Consider the following 22,691-nt stretch of genomic DNA (forward strand, 5'->3'; position numbering starts at 1 on the left):
CCGGGCGACAAATAGACCGAAAATGCATACAACAGAGTTTTTGACAGCGCCTTTAAACTTTTTACAAGTTCACCTTTTTAAAATTATTTTTATTCTAGTGTATAGTTCTGTCTTGTCGGTTTTGTACGCTTGATAGATTTAAAATGATTTCTCCAGCAGGCTTCGGTTAAAAAAGAAAAGCCTTTCGTTTTCTGACATAATTTATTACTTGCAATTTATATTTTGTAGTTAGCTTAAAAATCAGTGAAAGTCTTTTAACCTGATTTAGTATTTTCGAATTTCTTTTGATATAGAGCCGATATTTTTGCCCTAGTATTTTAATTAAGTATAAAACGACCTAGAAAAAAATGTATTTTTGTTAATGAAGAAAATTTTTTAAATCGGTTGTGTTGGTTGGCCCATCTGGGAGGCCATGGGTTCGATTCCCGTCGGTGACTCAGAATTTTTCTTTGTCCCATGCTCGTGTCATTGTTGAACAATTTTTCTTTATTATTTATCACCGAGCTTGAAATTTACCATCTTTATTATTTACTGTATTTTTGTTGTTAAAATGGTTTGTATTATTGCGTGACGCCTTATGCGGCGGGGAGCAGGGATTAGCACCAGAAACTTTCACTTTAATATTTTTAAAGAAACTGCCTCAAAGCTTGGACTTTATCATTAAACATAACCTAAACGCAAGTTTTCGTGTTAGCTTTTACTCTAATTGCCCCGAGGACATTACCTAGGCCCTGTTAGGGTAAATTCCGACAGGACACGGCTCTGAAACGGCGACATGAAGGAGCTGAAATGACGACGAACGACAGGATGCTCCCGTGAAATAACGACAGCGACAAAGAAAAAACAAAATCGACAGCGACATTAATAAAATTCACTCCATGTTCTCTTTGTACCGGCTCAGAATAAAGGAAAACCCGTCTTAGCTACTTCAGTTTTCTGGGGGGAGCATCTCCCCAGACCCCCCTACGAAGGTGTCTCCTTCGGCGTCCCCAAAACCTCCCAAATCAGAGTCAAAGTCTCGCTCTTTCCCAACAAATCTAAATGAGAGATCCACGAATAGGGAATATTATGGTGACAAAATTATGAGAACGCATTATTTCGTGTTATGCACTCCGGACTCGAACATTTCCTACACTATCAGTGGCTATGGACGAATTCGAAATTCCGACAGCGACATGCGAACCTTTTGAAATTGCGACGTGAAAAGATTTGAAATTCAGACGGGGGACATGAAGACCCCCCCCCCCCCCCCTAACAGAGCCTCATTACCTGCTGGTAATGGAAACTAGCTCGAAGCATCAATTAGCCCTATTGTCTTCAAATAAGCTGTTCAATAATATATTTGAAGAAAATTGCCGAGAGCAGATCAGTAGAAGAAGAAGAAGACGAAAGATCAGTCTAACTTAACTGCACCAGATCCGAAGGAAAATATTTACGCATTGCTAATCGGCGGAAGTGGATATCGTGCCTCCTTTGTTTATTTTTATTTTAAATAGCTAATTGGATTGTTCTCAGCGGCCAATCAGCAACGCGTTAGGTCCTATATCTTTGGTAAATACATCTCTAAACACGAATAATTTCGACTTGGTGATTCAGTGAAGACATATAGTGCGCTCTGAGTCCACATTAGTCACAGAGAACACATCAACTTCAGCTCTATTTTGCTATCGCCGTTTCCCCTGGACTTGTCATTATATGATGCATTGCTTAACCAGTTTACTGGCGATTTTCGTTTCGTGTTTGTCGCTGGCGAAGTCAACGGGAGAAGTTTTCCGCGAATATTGCGTTGTCGGCGCAGGGCCCGGAGGTGAGAATTGACTTTAAAATGTTATCTAAATGAAAGTTCTTCCTTGTATTTAAGCTTAATATGATATTAAACTAAAACGCATTGGATAATTGTATCGTGCTTTGTAAATTTCGCTCGTGCACTTGTTGATTATTTACATTTGTTTAATGTTTTCCTTCAGGTCTTCAAATAGGATTTTACCTTGAGCGAGCTGGCCGTGATTATATAATCTTCGAACGGGATGGACTGGCAGGTATAGATCTAATATATTTTACTAAAATATACATATTGATACTTATAAATCACGCTTTTAATGTTTAAATACGAGCTAGTCTAAAACCCAGCTTGATCACGTTCGGCATGGTTGTTGATATCGGTTCGTGCTAAAAACGTCTTATCGGCATGCGGATGTGAAATGCGAGCGAAAGGAAACTGAGAATTGAAGTTTGATAATCTTTTAACTTGTCAGTCTTGTTTGAGATACAAATCGTGACGGAAGTTTGACTGTTAAATATAAAGGCCTAACGGCAAATTAGTTTTACTAAACGAATCTCGACCAGTTTTAAGATTGCAGCTCACCTTCAGTTGTATTTAAAATAGAAATTCAATTGCACAAATTGAAGTTTTATCTCTTCTGGCTTGAACAGTTGGTGATCATTTCTGGAATATGCCTCATAATTGGACTGTATAGAAAAAAGACACGCTTCAATTTAGATTTGAAGCCAAAAAAAACAGCTGCAATTTAGAAAGTGATAGCGTATTCATATTATTATAATTTCAACATGTTACAGATTCCACGCTTTAGCAATCGTTTCCTAAGAGCTCTTTACAATGAACTCATTAAAATCTGCTTGGATCGCTATTTTGTGCATCACCGTTTTGTTTTATTGTAATGGCGACAAGCCACAATTACTTATTTGACTCCGTGGTGGCTAGTTTTCTCTGGATGTGTGAAATTAATACCAGCAGCTGATCGATCGATCGTTCGATCGAACCGAGATCAACCGAAGGCCTTGGTAACAAAAATATCAATTTCATTTTTTTTTCTCACGGCGATAATTGTTTCCTTCAAGTGGTTTCTCTATAAAACCCATTTTTATCGTAGATACTATAAAATAGAAATTGCTACTCTGTAATAGTTCTTGAAGATGAAGATTTTTATGTTGTATCGCAGTCAGCAAAAAGTGACGTGTTAGTAAATACAGCACTGACAATTTGCATACTTAGGAAAGCATTCGTACCGTGAAGATATTAAATATAATTATCTAAACATTTTTGATAATTTACAGTCATTTTCTCTCTCCGTGGAAATTATTAAAAAACCAAAAATTGCTTAGATCCTCTTCAGAAAAAAAAATATATGCCATTATCATCAAAGATTTTTGGCAGATGTTTCAGTGAAAGTAAACAGTTAAAATTCCCTAGAGCATTTCAATTATTAAATAGAACCAGCCTCCTCAGGCTCTTTGCGCTTTTGCAAAGGCCAGCTAGAGCAAAGTGTGAACGACTGGGGATGAGCGCAAACTGCAAGGGACCATCGCCATTTTCCTCGCAATATATAGAGAAACATCTGGAAATAGGGCAGAATTATAGAACAGTATACACATTATTTTTCTTCATACAGAAATTTTAGTAAATATTGTATTATTAGCTTTCTAATTTTTTGAAGAACAAAAACACCTGCTTCTATGTTATCTACACCTGCACAGCTGCTGTTTTCCCTCACTGTACAATTTTTCTTTTTATGCAAAATAATAACAATAAGTTTCAGAAAAAAAATATTATAATAAACTCTAGTATATTCTTTGCAAGATGATAGAAATGACATAAAATTTCTCCCGTTCAATTCTTGCATGACACTTGAGTAGAGCAAAATATAAAGAACGAGCCATTTGTTTGATTACTTTTTTAATTTTAGTTTATTACTTACCCAGTATTATTATTTACTTTAAATTTTTTATTGTTCTTTGGTTTGTTCACAATAAAGCAAGCTCAAAATATCAATTATCTTTAGTGAAATTAGCATAATTTATTATTTCTTTTCAGTTTTATTTCTGAAATATGAGACAATATCTCTTTCCACTTTCAGAGCCAGATAATGTTTTGGAAAAAAATTATTTTGTAAAGATGATATACTAGATGCATATCCGTGTTGGGGGAATTGAATAGAAAAAAAGGCAATTTAAAAGAACACATATTTTAGGGCGAATTTACTTGCAACATACACATATACATTTTATACCGGTAGCCGTCACTTTTTTCCTGTTGAGATGTTTTATTGTTTTTGAGCAAAAAAAACAATAAAAATTTCTTAAGGCAAATGCGACGGCTGTATGCATATGCTGCAAATAAATCCACCCTCAATAGTACATGTAAATTGTTTTAAATTACACTTTTCCTAATTTTCAGGGGCATTTTATGTGAAGTATCCCATACATAGAAAGTTAATATCCATCAACAAAAGGCATACAGGTATGCAAAAGGTCACAAAAATCATTGAGGTTCATAGTTCATTTTAGTTGAAACTAACTTCAAGCTAGTTTGATATCCTAGTGTATTTTTCTTTGTTGAATAATTATGGTACCGGTTACAAAAATCTGTAACAAAAGAGAAATACAAATCAAGGTAGGTCAAGTCTCCGTTAAAGCCTGTTGGCCCATCTGGCCAGAGCTTATCCTAGTTTCCATAGCAAAATAATAATGCATGAAGATCCCAGGGGGGGTACTTGCAGTATACATGACGGGGAGGTCCGACGTATTTTTTTCGGTTGAAAATTTACACCCTCGGTATTTTTTTGGGTCAAGAGATCTGTCATATATTTTTTTAGGTCTTAAAGTCTGTTTTATTGAATAAATCAGTATAGAGGTGCTAGGTCTTGTACTTTTTGGGGTAGAAAATTTTGATGTCAGGTATTTTTTTGGGTGTAAAATTTCAGGCTCATGTATTTTTTGGGGGTCGCAATATGAAGCTCCGTCGGACCCCCCCCCGTCATGTATACTGCAAGTACCCCCCCCTGGGATGAAGATACTAGGAGTATTTCCACTTCCCCTGGATGGGAGGCTAGTCTGTTGCAGGGTCACCCCCAGCATTAAATTTGCTGTTACACTTTTATACACCTGGGTGGAGAGAGGTACTATGAAAGTAAAGTGTTTTGCCCAAGAACACAAAGCATCACCCTGGCCAAGGCTTGAACCCAGACTGCTCAATCCAGAGTCCAGTGCACTAACCATTAGGCCACTGTGCCTCCCATGAATACAAATCACTGAATCTTAGTTTAGTGACGTGAAGTTCATTTAAGCTACAACATTATAAGGCCCTAGTAATATAACTGGGGAGGGGGGCTTATTTGTGGTTGGGGTGGTCTTATTTATGTAATATTTTACAGTGTAATTTTTTAACTTTTTCTGTAAATATTTTGACACTTTCAGGAAAAACTAACAAAGAATTTAATATGCGGCATGACTGGAACTCCCTTCTAAGTGATGACGAGTCTCTTCTGATGACACGCTATTCAAAAAAGTTCTTTCCAGATGCTGATGACCTGGTGAGCTAAATTCAGTTCGTGTCTTATCCTAAAAATAATGATATTGCAGTCTAATTGTTGCCACAGAAAGATGTCTAGTTCATGTACAACACTTACTGTTTCACTGATTTTGCTGTCCAGTTCAGAACTGTATGCAAAACATTTTAGGGGAAGCAGGGATGGCGCAGTGGTGAGAGTGCTTGCCTCCCATCAATGTGGCCCGAGTTTGATTCCCAGACCCAGCGTCATATCAACCCTCCAAGTTTACTTTATTCCTTAGTGGCCATTTGGCCACCAACTACTCAAGTTTTGGTCGCCAGTGAAAAATTTTAGTCACCAAATTAAGCTGATGCTTTCAATCATTCCTCTCAATTGTAGTTGCCAGGCTGGCGACCTTGGTTCAAATTTAGTCGCCAGCTCCAAAATTTTAGTCGCCATGGCGACTGAAATAGTCTTAACTTGGAGGGTTGCATATGTGGGTTGGTTCTTGGCTTTACTCCAAGGGTTTTTCTCCGGGGTTTTCTGGTTTTCCTCCCTCCACAAAAACCAACACTTCTAAATTCCAATTCGATTGGGAAACTGTGGGTCACAGGTTTGTTAGTGGCAAGACTATGAATTACCTGCACCCTCCTAAAATAAAGAGGATTTATATACATTGGTACTGTACAAAGATCTATACTCATTTTGGTTTTAGAAAGATACCCTTTTCATGTCTTAGACTATAGCTGCCGAACATTTTTATATTTCCCTCTTTATAAAACCCAACTAAAGTATCAAAAATAACACCCCCAACCAATAAAAGCCAAAGAGATCTGGTTTTCATCTGAACCCAGTGTCAATAAAACTTCCATTGAGTCTTCTCTCTGTAAGTTAAGTTAGCTTGTGTAAAGGGGAGAGGGGGACAGGGGGGTCTGAACCTCCCGCGTCTTGTACCTCTTACTCCCGCTTTCCATACCTTTTTTCCCCTCTTACCCCTTTCTGTATTGTTTCCCTCCTCCTTGTCCCATTTATTTTCCGAAATACAATGAAATGTTGGAAATTTTTTCAAATTTCTCCTGGTTCCCACCACCTTAGGAATCCAATGCCTGCCCACTCTTCTCCTCCCAGGGGGGGTACTCCGGGATCAAAGTGACGGGGATGATCGAATGGAGGCAAAACTCAGGACCCAAAAAATCCCTAAGTCTCCCGACATTACCCCAAAAAATCCATGGACCAAAAACAAAAAGGCCCCAAAAAATCCCTAGTCAAATTACCCCTTAATTGCCAAGGCCACGCCAAGGCACTTTAGTTTGATTTTAATACCCAAAAAATCCCCTATTTAAATCAAGTCACCCAAAAAAATACATGCAAAAAAAAAAAAAATCCCAGAATCGAAAATTGCGACCCCAAAAAAATCCTTTGCACATCCCCGTCACTTGGATCCCGGAGTACCCCCCCCCCTGGGCTTCTCCTGCCTCCCACCTCTTTTTTCTTGGGATTCCCCCCTCCACTGTTTAAGCCCCTCCTTCCTATTCACTCATAATTATCTAGTACCTGACCCTCACATGGTTGATATAAACCATGTTTCATTGTAGGTCCAGTATTTGAATGACTATGCCACCAAACTTAAATTAAAAGTCCAGTACAACACAAACATTCAGCATGTGTCAAGACAAGGAGAAGGCGAGCAGGCTCTGTTCTACCTCAAGGATCAAAATGGCACTCAATACACATGCAGGAATCTTATTATCAGGTAATGAAAACAACAGTTTTCATAATTTATGTGGGTGTAGTGTGGTGGCTTTACTACATTGTCACGAGCCATGGGAGGAAAAGGGACTGCTATATGAATTAAGGGATGCCGTTGCTTGTTGACTTGTTGTGAGAATGAGAGATCAAACACAATTTTCTTTTAAAAATATATATTTTATTTACTTAATTAAGTTGTTTTTCTGTTCCGTTAGTACTGGTATATCAGTTGAAAATCTTCCCAGGAAGTTCAAGGGATTTGAGTACACAGAGGTATGCACATTGCTACTGAAGAATGATCATGATTTAGCCACCTCCACAAGAATTTCACATAAAATTGTGGGCTTAATTTTTGACACCTTAAAACTCCTCTCCTAGTTATTGAAAATGGCAAAAAATTATCACATCACAGATTTGGTGTCCTTTTAGTTGTACTTTGCTGCTGCTGTACAGTAGTTCAAATATAATGTGGTTTGGTTAGGTTGCCCATTGATCTCATTTGGCTGCATGATTTTGTGGACACTGATGGTGAATGTACTTTGCAAATAAATGGCTTTTTTATTCTTTAGAGTTACTCTGACATTTCAATAAACCCAGATGACTATGAGGGACAAACAGTGCTTATCATAGGAAGAGGTGAGACAGTAATACCATGTCATTGTTAAGTTGTTCATCATGAGTCTTACAAATGTGGGAGGCAGCGAGGCATGCAAGGCACAAATCCCTACTCCAAATAAAAAGACTAACTGCAAGCTACACCTTAGATATCTGTAGGCTAATCGGAGTGCCATTTAGGCTAACCGAAGTGTTATTAAGGCTAACTGGAATGGATCGCATGCCTTGCTGCCTTGCTGCCTTGCACTTTGTAACGACCTGTTTATCATGCGTTGTATTATAAAATTATTAAATTTTCTTCTTTTTTTAGCTTTGCTAGAAAAAGATTCCTATTATCTGCATACGTATTCTGTTATCAATAGTTTATACATTTTAGTTCAAAAATCAAAAGTTAATAATAGAATAATAGATTAATTTTATTCTATTATTACTAATTGCAGGTAATTCAGCATTTGAGACAGCAGACAGCATAATGGGAGCAACCAATTTAATTCATATGTTTGCCAGGTTAGTTGATTTTAAAAGGTAAACTTGCTGCAATTTTATCAGTAGAACCTATAGCTACAAGCAAGTTTAGTTTTCAGATTAATTTCCTGTGCAATTATTAGCCATTTGCTATAAAATTAATACAATTAAGTACCAATATTATTTTTCACTTCACTATAGATCAAGGGTTCGCTTATCATGGGAAACACATTATGTGGGTGATTTGAGGTAGGTTCTAATCAGCTGCTTGTTTTTCAATTTAAGTTCACTTATTACTGAATCGTGGGGGGGGGGACAGGGGGTGGGAGCCCGGGAGAAAAGGGGCGGGAAGCGGGAGGAGAGAGGGCGGGAAGCGGGACTCTTAAGGTGGTGGGAACCGGGAGAAAACGAGTGAAATCTCGTAACATTTCATTATATTTCGCAATAGACATGGAGCAGACAGGAGAGAACAGCTAAGAAAAGGGGCGGGAGGCAGGGAGTAGAAGGTACGGGAAGCGGGAGTAAAAGGTACGGGAGGCGGGAGGTTCAGACCCCCCCCCCTGTCCCCCCCCACTGAATCAGTGCTTAAATTGACCCCTGCCTGGTTTTCAGCATTTTTGTCAGTGGCGTAGCAGCTCTAAGCTTGTAATTCTACTGGTCCTCTAGTGTGGCAGTTAATATTGTTTTTGGGCTGGGGGCATTGTTCCTGTTGTTTGTTCTATTGTTCTCTCAAAGAGTAGTAAGCCAATCGTGTAAGACCTTGTGAGAGCTGCTACCTGACCCATTTTAGCAGCAAACCCCAAAATATTACCAGCACTAAATAAAAAATTACAGTAACATAAATATAATTATAGATTACTTTATAATATATTTTTAATATTTTTGAACAATGCAAGTATAAACTGTCCTGAACAACTTATAAACACAAGCTTGAACCCATTACCTCCAGATCCAGAATCTACATGAAGTAACTGTAGCAAGTTAACTCGGTACAGCAGTTTAAAACTTGGATTTAATGTTGTGATGAAATAATAAAGACCGACTTATTGCACAGGTCTCCACTGAATAATTATTTGAGGCCTATAAATTAGAGTTACATGAGCAGGGCTGTCGATCAGGTCAACCTTTTTGGACAGCTCTTTTTCTGGTGCATGCCTGTCCACTCTGTCAGTCTTTATGCATTATATAAATCTATCCACTCTATAGAGTTGTTAAAAACTAAGTGAAAAGTTTATTCCCTTCTTCCAGAGCTGTGAACAATGGAATATTAGATACATATCAACTGAAATCTCTTGATGCATTGTTGGGTAGGTCTTTGAATTTGACTGATTTTTCAGACTTCTTACATTACTCACTAATATCAAGTGAAACCCTTTCAGTCCCATACCATAAATTCTGTATTTAGCCTCCCACGTTGAAATAAGCCACCCGTAATAAACATATTACCTTCCTCTCTCTTTTAAGCCCTCTCCCCCCATCAAATTTGCTTGGCATAAAAAAAACCCTGAGGCTTATGAATTCCAGTACCTCTCTTAATTGATTGCTAAGCATTTCTAAATTACAAAGATATATATATCTGCTAGTTATGATTTTCTTTATTTTAATTACTCTCTGGAGAAAATTTAATCCTTATGGTCACTGAAAGTTTGAAGGTAATGAATTCTTTTTTGAATTTTACATTGCTAACATGTTCTGTTTTGATGAAATGTTTTTCTCACAGAGGCTCCTGTAGAGGAGATTGCAGTTATCAAGAAAGATGGAAAGCTTTATGTTGATGCTTTTGATGGTACTGGAGAGAATATTGTAACCGCTGAACAGCCATTTTCAGATAGTGGAAGAGCACGTAAGTAAACTGCACTATCACATTGTGTATCATTCTATTTGTTGCACCTGCTACAACATTTATTACACTCTGTGGTGATAAGAAAAAGAAAGACGGAAATTAAGCTCAGTAGTGAAATGAGAAAAATGTTCACAGTGTCGTATTGAGCAGAGAAAAAAATCAAGAAACAAAGTAAAAAAAATCTGAGTTCCTACTGGGAATCTACAAATGAGAATTCATGGATTTATATAGTCATGTCACAAATGTGCGTACATCTGGCTTAACAAATTTTAATCATTTCTTTTACCAGCTGACAACTTTGCTGTGCGAGAACCTTATGATCGCATTATTAGATGTTTGGGTTTCAAGGTAAATGTGACTTTGATTTTAAAACAGGACCTTATAAATGTATGTATGTGTATAGCCAATATTTATGTGCAAGTCTTATTGTCATAAAACACCTGTATGCCTGAGGGGAGTCAATGTTTGAATGTGCTTCTTTTGTTTGTTCTTAGTTTGACTTCTCAATATTTGACAACACAACTAAACCAAGACCATCTAAAGGAAAACGTTCCAAAAAGTATCCAGCTATTAAACCAAGCTATGAATCCACATCTATACCCAGACTTTATTTTGGTAAGTTGAACCATCTGTGAATGCACATTATATAATTCTCTCTTTAGCTAGCTATTTTGGGTGTGTCCATCAGAAGGTTCAAAGAGACTACCCCATCCCCTTTTTATTTACTGGAGGAGCATGCCCCAACCCCTCCCCCCCCCCCAAGGGACCTATGCATGTCCTTCAGAATATGATCACCATCTAATTCTCCCTAACAATTACAATGCTCTCAAGAAGACAGGTGACGAGAAAAATAAAATTTATCGACCAAGGATATTGTCGTTTGAATGACACGTAAGTAACACCAAGTTTTCAGAACTAACATTACAAAACTAATACTGGTTTAAAAACTATTAAGACGGATTCCGCTGAAAGTTCGAGCAATAAGTGCGAAAATTAAGTACCAAAAATCTACTCATTGCACGGCAACATTATGTATACTATTTAAAAGGTCTAATCGAAATTCATTTGTCTTAGTGACCCCGCAATTAAATTCTAAACCATTCTCGAGAAAATTAAAGTCAAACCTCGAAAAAATGTATTAAACGCGCGCCATTTTGTTTTGAACTGGCGCAAGACGTCCGTTTTAACTGAAATAAAGACAACTTCAAATCCATTTTTCTCTCGCTGGGTCAGCTTGAGTGCTAAATTTTTGGCAGGTTTTTGTTAGCTGTACTAAAACTGTTGCCATGCTAAGAGGTCTTTTTGGTAACTTCATTTTTGCCTGTATTGCTCGAAAATTGTGCGGAAACCATCTTAAATTTTTTTACAGTACATTGTGGCTGACTTGTAATTTTGAGTCCAGTTCTATTGTCTGTTTTCTTCTGGAAGGTGCAGTGGCCTAGTGGTTAGCAATCTGGGCTGGGTTGTTTGAAAGGCGATTAACGCTAACCCAGGATTAAAAGATGATCGAGGTTTTAATTTCTCTTGTTAAGAAGGGTTTTCCATAGCTAATGTTTTGTGAAGTTTGAGATTGGTCCACGTCAAAACTGGGAGAGAGATAATATAAACAGAAAGCCTCAAAGAAATGTTAAAAAATTGAAACCAAATTTCACACTAATCCTGGATTAGCTTAATCGTGCTTTGAACAACCGGGCCCTGGTAAAGATCAAGTGGTTAGGGTTCAGCCCTGGCCTGGGTCACTCTCACATTGCCTCTCTCCACCCTGATGTATAAATGGGTACCAGCATATTTAATGTTGGGGTATAACCCTCCGATGGACTGGCGTCCCCTCCAAGAGGGTGTAGAAATACTTCTAGTCACTTAATGCTATGGAAACTGGAATAAGCTCTGGCCTGATGGGCCGCTTGGTTCAAATCCAGATAAACCTTACCTTTATTGTCTACTTTACAGCTGGTACAAATACTCACTCAGTTGACTTCCGCAAGTCTGCAGGAGGATTCATTCATGGTTATCGATACACTGGTACGTGGAAATTTCTTGTTGAATGAGCTAGATAACAGATATTAGATATTATTGATTGGCTATGCCACTAGAGAACTATTAGTAATAGTCATTGAGTAGCAATCGAGCGTGACTCTTTCTTTCATTTTATTCCCAAATAAATCTTTCTTCAACTTGCATTTGCTAACTTTATTATTGCTTTTTCTGTCACACTAGTTGGGTGATTCTTCACCCTCAAGGGCCACGGGTCCCGTAGCCCTTGCGGGCTATGGGTCTAATTGTTAAGTAGACGACTTGCAATGAAGTGTAGATGACTTACTAGAGAATGCATCAAGGATACTATGAAAAAGAAAAAAGTAGTGGACACTATAAGGTTCTTGGTCAAAATGGTGGCCAGTCTTCCAGGAAAAGGCACAGAAATAAATTATTTTAAAATGTAATTTTGTCATTGTTTCTTTCTTTCAGCTCGTACACTTCATCGTGTGTTGGAGTGGCGTAATCATCAAGTCACGTGGCCTTACATAACAGTTCCGGTGGCAGAGGTTGTGAATGTGATTATCAAAAGAATTAACGAAGCCTCGGTTAGTTTCAAAATAATGTCTTTTTAGTGCAGAATGCACTATTGTGATGGTTTGGTGGGTTGGCGTTTGCTAAACCCCTAAACCACTAAACCACTAAACCACTAAACCACTAAGCCACTAAACCGCTAACGCGGTGTAAACTTTTAATCACCAATTAATTAATTAATATCAATTAATTAATTATTTCTGTAAAGGGGGGAGGGGATGGAGAGCACCTGACCGTGTGCCCTTGGTAAATCGGGGAGTCCATTACGATACTTACAATTGAAGAACTCAAGGTATATATTTGTTTCAGAAAGCACTATGCTCTCCTTGTGGTACAATTCTTTCTGGAAAAAATACTTTGTGCTAAACGCATGCGCAGATCAGTCTTCATCACGAACATTGCGTTTTTCTTCTGCAGAAGGATTCGTGTAGACTCCGTGGCCCCAAGTTAAAACCACAAATTAATTGAATTAGACAGTAAGGCGTCATAGCAGATCATGTGAAATATTTCTTGATATGGCAATGCTGTTTTCTTAGAAAAGGTGATCTAGCATCTCATAATTAATTGATAACCTGATAACATCTGTGTTATAATCAATGTCGCCTTCTTTGCAGAAAATAAATCACGTTACCATAAACATCATGTTACATCCGTTTTTGACAAAAACAAAAGTATCTCGTTTGCTGTTTCAATAACAAACTGAAATTCAAGCTATCGAAAATTAAAATAACAGTGACGTGTTTAGAAATTTTGTATTAAAGCCTAACGTGGTGTGCTTTTCAATGCGGTTGAATTCCTGTAGAATCCGTGGCGTTAATTTAATTAGACTTAAAAGGCATCACAGCGATCTGCGAGAAAAAAACAACAATATCATGTTACATCCGTCACTTCCTTTCCTTTTATTTGTTCTCCATCGGTTGAACTAACCTCCGTTTTATTTTGTAAAACCTCTGCCGCTTTAGTGTTTGAACATGCTTTCGTGACGGTTCCGACATTTCTTGAAAGAAATCTTCACACTACGTGCTTCTCGGCTTCATGCTTGAGTGAGCGTGTGACGTGTTCACAGCGCTTTCGTAAATCGTAATTAGGTATGCAAAAACTTGCACCGGGATTTTCGGCGTGAACACCTGATAACCAGGAAACAAATATCCTAGCTGTACTGCGTTTTAAAAACCCTTTCGAAAAAGATGTTTTTTGATTAGATTTGTTCTTTAGTTTTGAGAATCGTCTTTCGTGCAGTTTAAACCGTAACTTAATTAAATTAAACAAATGTCATCGATGTCGCCGTAAAACAAACAAAAAACAAGAGTTTCATGTTACGGCATTTTCAAGGAAAACAAAAGTATTTTGTTACAAACGAACGAAAGTGTCGTGTTACGTTTGCAAAGATTAACGTAAGGAACACCTAGGAAAGAATACAAGTAGCCTGTGAACAGTTTTTCCGAAAGTAAAGTAAAGCAAATAAACACGAACATATATAAAACATCATACTTTCAATTGTTCCATATTGCATTCTGCACTTACCAAATCATCGAGATTTTTTTCTATTAGTCCCAGGAGTATTTTTTTGTTTGGATGGATGGCTAGTATTATAAGCTCAAATCAACTAGCTTATTACACGAAAATTTCACGAAATGATCAAATCAAATTTCTGCATTTTTCTTAAAAAACTTGAAGTCGCAAAAAAGAAAGTGGTTTGTTTAAAAAAGAAAGTGTTAAACCGACTAACCAACTTTCAAAATCACGAACTATGCAACTTTCACATTAGTTTTGTAACCCTGTAAGTGAGTTTCAATTTAAATCAATAGCCCCTTAGTTAATCGTAAGTAAGTGCTTGTTTAATGTATGACTAACTTTATTCTAATGACAGGGTATTTATCAAATGTTTGGAGTTCTTGGAGAAGTCATGATTTTACGTGAGTATGATATAATTCAGTTTGTGAAGGTTTTTGAACCCAGCTTTTATATTCTCGGTAATCCGACTTTAACGAAAAGTCTTTAACTGAAAGGATTTTCAAAATGTTTGAAAATTTTAGTTATAATTTTAAGTTTCTCTCGTTTTGTTATAAACGTCCTCACTTCACTAGTAAATTGCGATTGCCTGAACTAGAAACCCCCTAGCATTTCTCTCCAACGCAATGCACCATCAAAGGTGTTGTAAACTTTAAACTTTTGTTGTTGCCTAAATTTATTGAATTTTTGGAATTAAAAATAGGGAATCAGTGTAGCACAGTTGACCACAAACTTGATCTTGCATTGTGAACTAGAACATGCGTGTAGTGGTTCAGTTTTCTACGGCATTTCTAATGACATTACCAAATTATTTTGCAAAATCCTTCCTTTTAAAAGTTTTAAGAAAACAAAATCCTCACTGTTGGCTTCAATTCAAGTATTTTTTAAATCTTTGAAGTGAGTACAATTAAGTAAAGGAGGATATATAGGACTAGTAAATGAATAATAAACCAGCATTGAAGCATTGACAAATTTCTCTCTCTGATGTGTTCGTCTTCAGGCGAAGATGGAAATGTAGAGTATTATGAAGAGTTTCCTATTAGACTGGTACATCAATTTGAAGGTAAGTGATAGTGGTCTGCCATAAGTAGCCTTATGCTCCAGTCAGAGGAGCGAAGAGGATGAGTGAGTGTGAGTGATAGTGGTCTGCATACCATACCATTCGGTGTAAATAAGAGGCGTGCATGGCTAAGGGAAAAATAGGTCAGAGCTATTTTTCCTCAGAAAAAAGGGAAGCAAAAAAGAAAAAGAACGATCGCAGCTTCTCCTTTTCCCGATGCACCCATTTCCCTTGTATGCTTCTGGCAACCACCACCTCTATAAACTCGACGTGCCCCTGCTGCACGCTAGCCTCAAGCTTCGCATACCTTTTCTTAGCTCGTCTGCATGTACTAAAACCCGAAACGAAACGAAACCAAATCTAACCAAAAAATAAAAGCAAATTGGAGAGGAACTAACCGCAAGGAAACCGGAGTGAAACTAACCGCAAGCAAAACGGAGTAAAAGCTAACCGCAAGCAAATGGGAGAAAAAGCTAACCTTAAGCAAGTCGGAGTGAAATACTATTGTTTCGTTTCACTTCGTTTTGGTTTTTCACAGTACACGCCTCTAGCTGCAGGCTTATAGGTTGCTGGTCTGTCATCCACCAGTATGCATTCTTAAAATTCTTTAGTTTAGTTTTGTTATTTTTTAATTGTAGCCCATATCACAAGGTTGAAGCATTTCATGTGAAAACTATCAAGTTGTTAATTACATTATAAATATCAATCTGTTCTGTTTATAGAGTTCACTGGCCGTCCAGCAGGTCCTATGATTGTACTCAATATGGAGTATGGCAAGGATTTCTCTGGAGCTGGGTGAGTGAGAAGTACAGAGAAGATTCAGAAACAAACTATTCATAATGTTATAATAATAATAATAATAATAATAATAATAATAATAATAATAATAATAATAATAATAATAATAATGGTTTTATTGGTAACATTTCTACAGAGTAGCTCTTCGTTTACCAAACTAACCCTAACCTAACCTAACCTAACCTAACCTAACAAATAAAATGATATTTACAATTAAAACTCTATACTGTACTACTATGCTACTATACTATATACATTTCTACATTTAAAAAATACTATGCTATATACATCTAAGAAAAAATAAATACAAATAAAAATAAATACAAATAAAAAAGCTACAGGAGATCAATCTGTTGGTTTAGTTTTTTTTAAAAGGGTAGCGCTTTGCTTCCCTGCAAAATGCATCATGGTCCACAGTGTTTTTAAGGCTCGTGGGAAGTTTGTTAAATAGAGTAGCGGCATGATCTTGAAAGGTGTTAGATATGTACTATGTTTGCAGAACAGAAATGTAGCTAAAGACCATGAAGTATTTCATTGAAATACTTCATAATCCCAAAATAATGTCGTCTCCCAGAAAGACGACCAAAAGTAGCGGCCCCTTTTGCCTGCTAGCTGGTTTTTCAATAGCGACGGAGTCGGAGTTGTAATTGGAATAGTAGGAGCGTTTACGGCCTAGTGAAAATCAAAACTCAGAGTCATATAAAGCTCGACAGAATCGGAGTCGCAAGGATCAGAAGCGACGGAGACACTAGCGGAATCGGAACATTGCTTACGACTTCGTCGGTTTGATTTTCGCTTGATAATGATATATAGCGCATTTTTCATATATATATGTTCAAATGCGCTGTACACATACTGTAATTCACAAGGCCAGACCACAACACCGGGAGCTTCGTGCCCTACTCTTTGCGAATAGCGTGTGGGTTCTTTAACGTCCCCTGTGATAAGACTGAAGATACAGAAGACGGGACCTACGGTTTATCGTCCTTTTCCGAGAAGACTAGAATGTCTAACCATTTGCAGATGTAATTACAAAGGCAGCACACTCTCCTCAGTTATTTTAAGACCCTGAGTGTTGGTCCGGTCTGGGGTTCGAACCCACGACCTCCCGCACAGCAGTCCGGCGCTCTACCAACTGAGCTAACCAGGCGGCGGTCGTAACATCGTAACACTCTGCGCTTCTGCAGATTATGACTCCGACTCTGTCGCTTAAATCAGAAAGTAACGGGGCCATTGCTTTCGGATTCTATTGTACAGTGGAACCAGTAACGTACCTGGTATAACGAACGATATTGTTCAGCCTGGCCCAACGGCGTTACTAACAGTACAATGTATGTAAACAGAGCCCCGGTTTAGCGAACCACCCTTAAAGAACCCGTTTTCCCAGCCCCTTGTTATTTCGTTATATCGAGGTTTTAATGTACTTCCTTCAGCTAATGGAAAATGAATACTTTTTGTTTGTGTGTGGTTAGTTTGAATCTTTCTTCTCTTATATTTGTGTTGTGATTTGTAGAAAGGACACATTTAAAGCAGATCGTGCCACAGGAGAACCATCTGAGGCTCACAAGTCAAACTTTTTGCATCCTGTGCTTTACTTCTACAAAGAACCTCCTACAGGTACTATCAGCAACTGCGTGCTTTCTCTTCAACAAGAGATGGCTATTTACGATTTGTTCACCAGCTTTATAGTGAAGTGCAGCATACTTTTCCTTACTAGTGTAGCTTTTTGGTTTTGTTTCAGCTTACTGTCACTGCTCTTCTCATTCTTTTCCCTCCTCTTTCCTTTCACTTTCCTCCTCTGGGTTACTTTAGATACTCTTTATCAAAATTTTGATTCACCCAAAGTGAGTTTCGATGCTACTAGACAGCTTTCTTATATTCTTGCTAACTCAAACACTAATACAGTACCCGTAAACCCGATTTCTCGAACCTCCCGATAACTGAAACCAAAATTCGTTTCCTTTGCATTCGTTTTACTCAGTCGAAAACTGCAATTTAACCCCCGATATCTCGAAATCCTGATTTCTCAAGCCAATTTTCGTTTCCCTTGGAGGTTCAAAACATTGGAATTTCACTGTAGATTTTCCTTGAAATGAAGTTGAAGCAAGCACACTCACATATCCACAATTTAACATTTTTTTTTTATTCTTCAGCCCTGCCCAAGGAAACAAAAGAAGTTGTTCTTCCCAGACCAAATCGCATGCACCACATCGTGGAAGACTTCTTGACACTATGGTATGCTGACACAAAGTTGTCTAGCGTTGCACAAAGCAAAAGAAAGCAAACGCTAGTTTATACAACTTTTAAAGTTGTTGCTATTGTTGATATTGCAGCTGCCATTGTGATTGCTGTTGGTTGGTGCCCGGCCGCCCTTAAATCTTTTTCTGTGTTGATTTTTCCCCAGGACTGCACCAAGCTCACATATTCTTCCTCTGCGTCGATTTATTGAAAATGTTGTTGACAGTGATCTTCGTTCATTTTTTGCTTCATCCTGCTTTAAGGTGAGTGTTAGTTTCAATTAACGCGGTGTGTAAGAAATTTCATAGCCCCTCTACTAACTATGGTATTACTTAACTACTGAGAACGTGGTGACACACCTATTTCCTTGACAGTGCCTTGCGCAATGAGTAGTACAAAATACACTGACACGTAAATTAAGTCGTTTTTTCAATCTTAAAGGGGCTATGTTACGCATTTTAGGCAATTTCAGCACTGACCAACTGGTCATAGAATTAACTGAAATATCACAATAACGGCTTAAAACTGTAAACGAATTCAAAAGAAACACAGAAAGGCCAAAAAGGTCACGAATGGGCAAAATTAAAAAACACGGATTGCGTTCGGGTAAACTTGAAAAACGTCGGCCCAACTTTTTTCAAGTTTATCTCAGTTTGTACGGAAAGTGTTATTTACAATGCTAGAGAATCATCCTCACGGCTTGTTTGTTATGTGGCCGTGATTTTGCCATTAAAAAACTTATGATCTGCCAATTTGAAGTTTAGAGTTCTTAATAAACGAAGATAAATAGAATTACCTAAAGTACCGTGACCTAGCCCCTTTACAGAAAGGCGCCCAAAAGTGTGACCACTTTTAATTTATTCACATCTTTCGTGCAGATTTAATCCAATCAAAAGCCGTGGATAGCTTGCAGTTGACTTCTGATTGGATTAAATCTGCACGAAAGAATGTGAATAATTAAAAGTGGTCACATTTTGGGCACCTTGCTGTAAGGATAAATTTAATCATAATGATTGTTTTGAAAGTCAAACTGTGGAGTAGGCTCACTCCCCTTTTTGAGATGGCTGATTATGGTTGCCAACGACAACACGTGGACGCTTTCGTGGACAATTTGAACAAAGGCATAAAGAACCTCTGATGCTTAAAGTGCTAAGCAATAGGCAGTGCATTTCTCCGGCTTATAGGAGCCCATGTACCGCCCATGTAGGATGTTGAACGAACAGTTGTAAAGACTGTAAGTTACTCTCTTGTCAGAGTGTTGTAAAAACCTGTGGTGTACGTTTTCGCATTCCGCTTTGGGGTTTACAAACTCTTCTCTAGAGTACCGGCACATCCTGCGCTTTTATCCTAGTAATAGTCAACAGACACCGACCAATCATAACACGCACGGAATCTAGTTTTATTTTATAAATGTTACATAACCCAAAGCTATCATTCCTTCCGTCTTCCAGATCATGATGACACAAGAATCTGTGCCAGTAAATTGCCGTAAACATTACACAGAAGGTAGGATGCCTTACGAGATGATTTCATTCTCACTTTTGCTTAGACAGGCATACTTAACTGTATGTCAACTTAACTTTGCCCTTCAGAAATCAGAGCTGTTACTTTTGGTGGACTTAATTAACGTTAATTGACGTTATCTCGTCTGGATAGTCTTTTACAGTATTTGAAAGTAATCCTACATGCTTGATAAAATTCTAGTAAGCCTTGAACTTTGTTGTAAGATTACCATTTTCGATTGCAACATCAACAGAGACTAAATGTAGCCGAAAGTTTTATTTTCCGTGCAACCATTGTTTGCAGTGTCTGTATCTAACGTTTGTTGTGTTTTGTGTTATTTTCTAGGTCCAATGTTGCCAACTCCAAAGTTTCTCCAAGACACTTTACTGCGGAGGCAAGGAGAACGAATTGAAGTGGCTTAATGCATAATGCGCACTGCGACCCTCCTTCCTGGAGCCTCTCTGCTTTTGATGTTTTGTTTTTTTTTCTTTTGAAGCGTGGCACTCGATTTAAGATTAAGTTATGAATAAGTCGAAAAGTGCCAGACGAATTAAAATTCGTCTTTTTTATTTTTGTCTGTTTGTTCGTTTGTTTTTTACCCTGGGAAGGAGGTTGTCGCACTTCCTAACAATATGTCTACCTTAAACTCTGACAAGAGCCCTCGCGTCCTAGGTGCAAACGTCCCTCAATTTTGCATAGCTGATATTTAGTTAAGCCTTGAAGAATATGGTTATAAGCTTAGCGGTAATTGTAAGCAGAGAGGCTCGGCATTTTTTTGACTATCGCAGAGCTTGTTTTGCATTTCACTCGTTAACGCAATATATAAACAGCCAGTTTTAAAGGGGCGATGTCACAATATTTTACGTCATTTTTCTGATGAACAAAAGTACTTTAAAAAATTTTCCAAATAATAATTTATTTGGTTAGAAAAGCGCCAAATAACTAACTGTAAACCGAAAATGAACAAGGATGGTTGAAACTGAAAAAGATTAAGACAGATTACGAACGACAAACCGTGAAAAAAAATTCATTGGCAAAATGTTTCAAGATGCGTAGTATGTGAAGCAGTCCCTTTAACTTTCATTTCTAGATTACAGACTAAATTTGGTATTTCATACCGTTACGGTATGTTCAGTTTCGATTTGCCGGATTGACGCTGAAAACGTTATTTGCCCTAAAAAAAGAACATTTTTAGACTCAGAATCCCATCCAAACATTTTCTACACCATTTCCTCTATCGGCAAAAAAATATTTTTCCATATTGTGAATGAAGAAATCTTTCCAGAATCTAAGAATAAAAATTTTAACTTTATATTTCTTCCATGATGGAAGGAATAAAACAAAATCATAATAATTTAACCGGTAAGTTTAAAACCTCTGGTTAATTTACGCAATTAATGAGAGAGTACGCCCATTTCACACTAAAACGTCTTGGAATGAAGTTATTCTAGTTTAGTTTAGTTTAGTTAATTTTCTTTGTCGCACAAATTTACATTTACGAGAAAAAAACAAAAAATTTAATAGCAAGAAAAAAAGATACAAAAAACCGTGCGACAGGAGGCAGAAACAGGGCAAAGCCCCAATTGACATCGACCCCCTGAGACAAGTATCAAGATATAAAAATGTTTCACACTATAAGAAGATACAAAGAATTTGAGAAAGAAGCCTAATAGCCAGAAGATTATTAGTGGGCTACGTCAATCAATTGAAAGACTATCTAAATAAATAATTTTTGTTTCTCGACTTATTTAACAGTTCATGAAAATTAAATACATAGCTCCAAACTTAAGTTAAAGTATTCATACTGCTATAAGCTCAGAGCTCCTAACATAAGTAAACATTATTCACTCGAAGCTAGTAACTTAAGTTAAAGTATTCATACAGTTCACCAAGAGGTATCGAGATAATCATAACTTTGACCATTTCAAACGAAACACAAGAAATTCGAAGAAACCGATCTTCCAGTTTTAAAGTATGTTTTAGTTTATTTCACGTTTATACCACCAGCTTATAAATCCCATGTGATGAAATTGTGTTCTTGGTTTTTCCACATGAATCAAATGGTCATTATTTTGTCACTCTTTCAAAGGATTTGTTTTCCTAAGAAATGGTTTATTACTGAACGGAAAAAATAAAGTTTATACAGTAGACTTGTCGTTATTGTACTTCTCTTTATTAGACTTGTAAACAACAGAGAGTGTGAGTTTCTTCTCCGGGGGGGGGGGGGGGGTGCTCCTTATAATGGCCTACACGGGGAGGCTCTGCCCGAAAGGGGTACCTTTTTCATGCTTCAGGTATATAAAAGGGTAGGGATTTCACAAGTTTAGGTATACGAAAGGGTATAGAAATCTGTCATTTAGGTTTTTGAAATGACTTTCAGGTATATGAAAGGGGTACTTTTCATTAATAAGTATAAAAGGAATTTCTGGCAAAATGGTATATAAAAGGGGTAAGAGCTCGGGGAGGAGCCTCCCCGTACAACAAAACGTTTTTGAGTACCCCCTCCCCCCCCGGGGGAGTTTCTTCAAGAGAGTATGAAGCAGGCAAAAGCCTTGCGAATGTGGCCTTGTCATTCTCGTTCCCTCGTGACGACCACTATGGTTGGGGAAACCAAGATTCCAGTGACGAGCTTTGCCGAAAAATAATAGGAAAACGCATTGAAGTAATATATCAAACACGAAGGCAGTGTTTCATCGGGATATCCAAACACCAATAAGAAAGTTGAAAATACGATGCGCAGCGGAGTATTTTTGACGAAATTCGAGGTGCTTGGATAGCCGATGAAACACTGTCACGAGTGTTTGATATATCTTCTCAATCGAAACATAAACCAAGGAGTAAACGGAGAAATAAAATCGTAAAAATCTATGCTTATTAAGATCGGGTATCCAAACCATGAGTTTGAGAAGAAGTAATATATCAAACACGAGAGATGGTGTTTCATCAGTATTTCTAAGCACTGAGATGATGGCATGCAAACTGATCATGATCGTTGATATCTAATTGGCGTTGTGACATGTAGCGCTGTTAACTGCGCAAATTTTTGTTAAGT

At 37.6% G+C, this 22,691-nt stretch overlaps 1 protein-coding gene across 2 annotated transcripts; it reads left to right on the forward strand.

The window, feature by feature from the left end:
- Nucleotides 1–410: 410 nt before the first annotated feature.
- On the forward strand, nucleotides 411–21,793 carry LOC144632266 (FAD-dependent oxidoreductase domain-containing protein 2-like). 2 transcript variants are annotated; one of them, XM_078490874.1, is made up of 23 exons: nucleotides 414–1,807; nucleotides 1,968–2,039; nucleotides 4,196–4,258; nucleotides 5,215–5,330; nucleotides 6,884–7,041; nucleotides 7,253–7,310; nucleotides 7,607–7,673; nucleotides 8,093–8,159; nucleotides 8,319–8,366; nucleotides 9,366–9,424; nucleotides 9,838–9,960; nucleotides 10,250–10,308; nucleotides 10,455–10,575; nucleotides 11,911–11,982; nucleotides 12,427–12,542; nucleotides 14,399–14,444; nucleotides 15,041–15,103; nucleotides 15,823–15,895; nucleotides 17,412–17,515; nucleotides 18,052–18,133; nucleotides 18,303–18,399; nucleotides 19,588–19,642; nucleotides 19,985–21,793. In XM_078490874.1, the coding sequence occupies exons 1-23, from the start codon at nucleotides 1,696–1,698 to the stop codon at nucleotides 20,059–20,061; spliced, it is 1,908 nt and encodes a 635-aa protein (XP_078347000.1). In that variant the 5' UTR covers nucleotides 414–1,695; the 3' UTR covers nucleotides 20,062–21,793. The 2 variants fall into 2 exon arrangements, with proteins under 2 accessions (XP_078347001.1, XP_078347000.1); XM_078490875.1 differs by lacking the exons at nucleotides 15,823–15,895; nucleotides 17,412–17,515 and having other exon boundaries at nucleotides 411–1,807.
- Nucleotides 21,794–22,691: the final 898 nt, after the last annotated feature.

The sequence above is a fragment of the Oculina patagonica genome, chromosome 12 (assembly GCF_052425735.1).
Source record: "Oculina patagonica isolate OP01 chromosome 12, crgOcupat, whole genome shotgun sequence".
NCBI lineage: Eukaryota > Metazoa > Cnidaria > Anthozoa > Scleractinia > Oculinidae > Oculina > Oculina patagonica.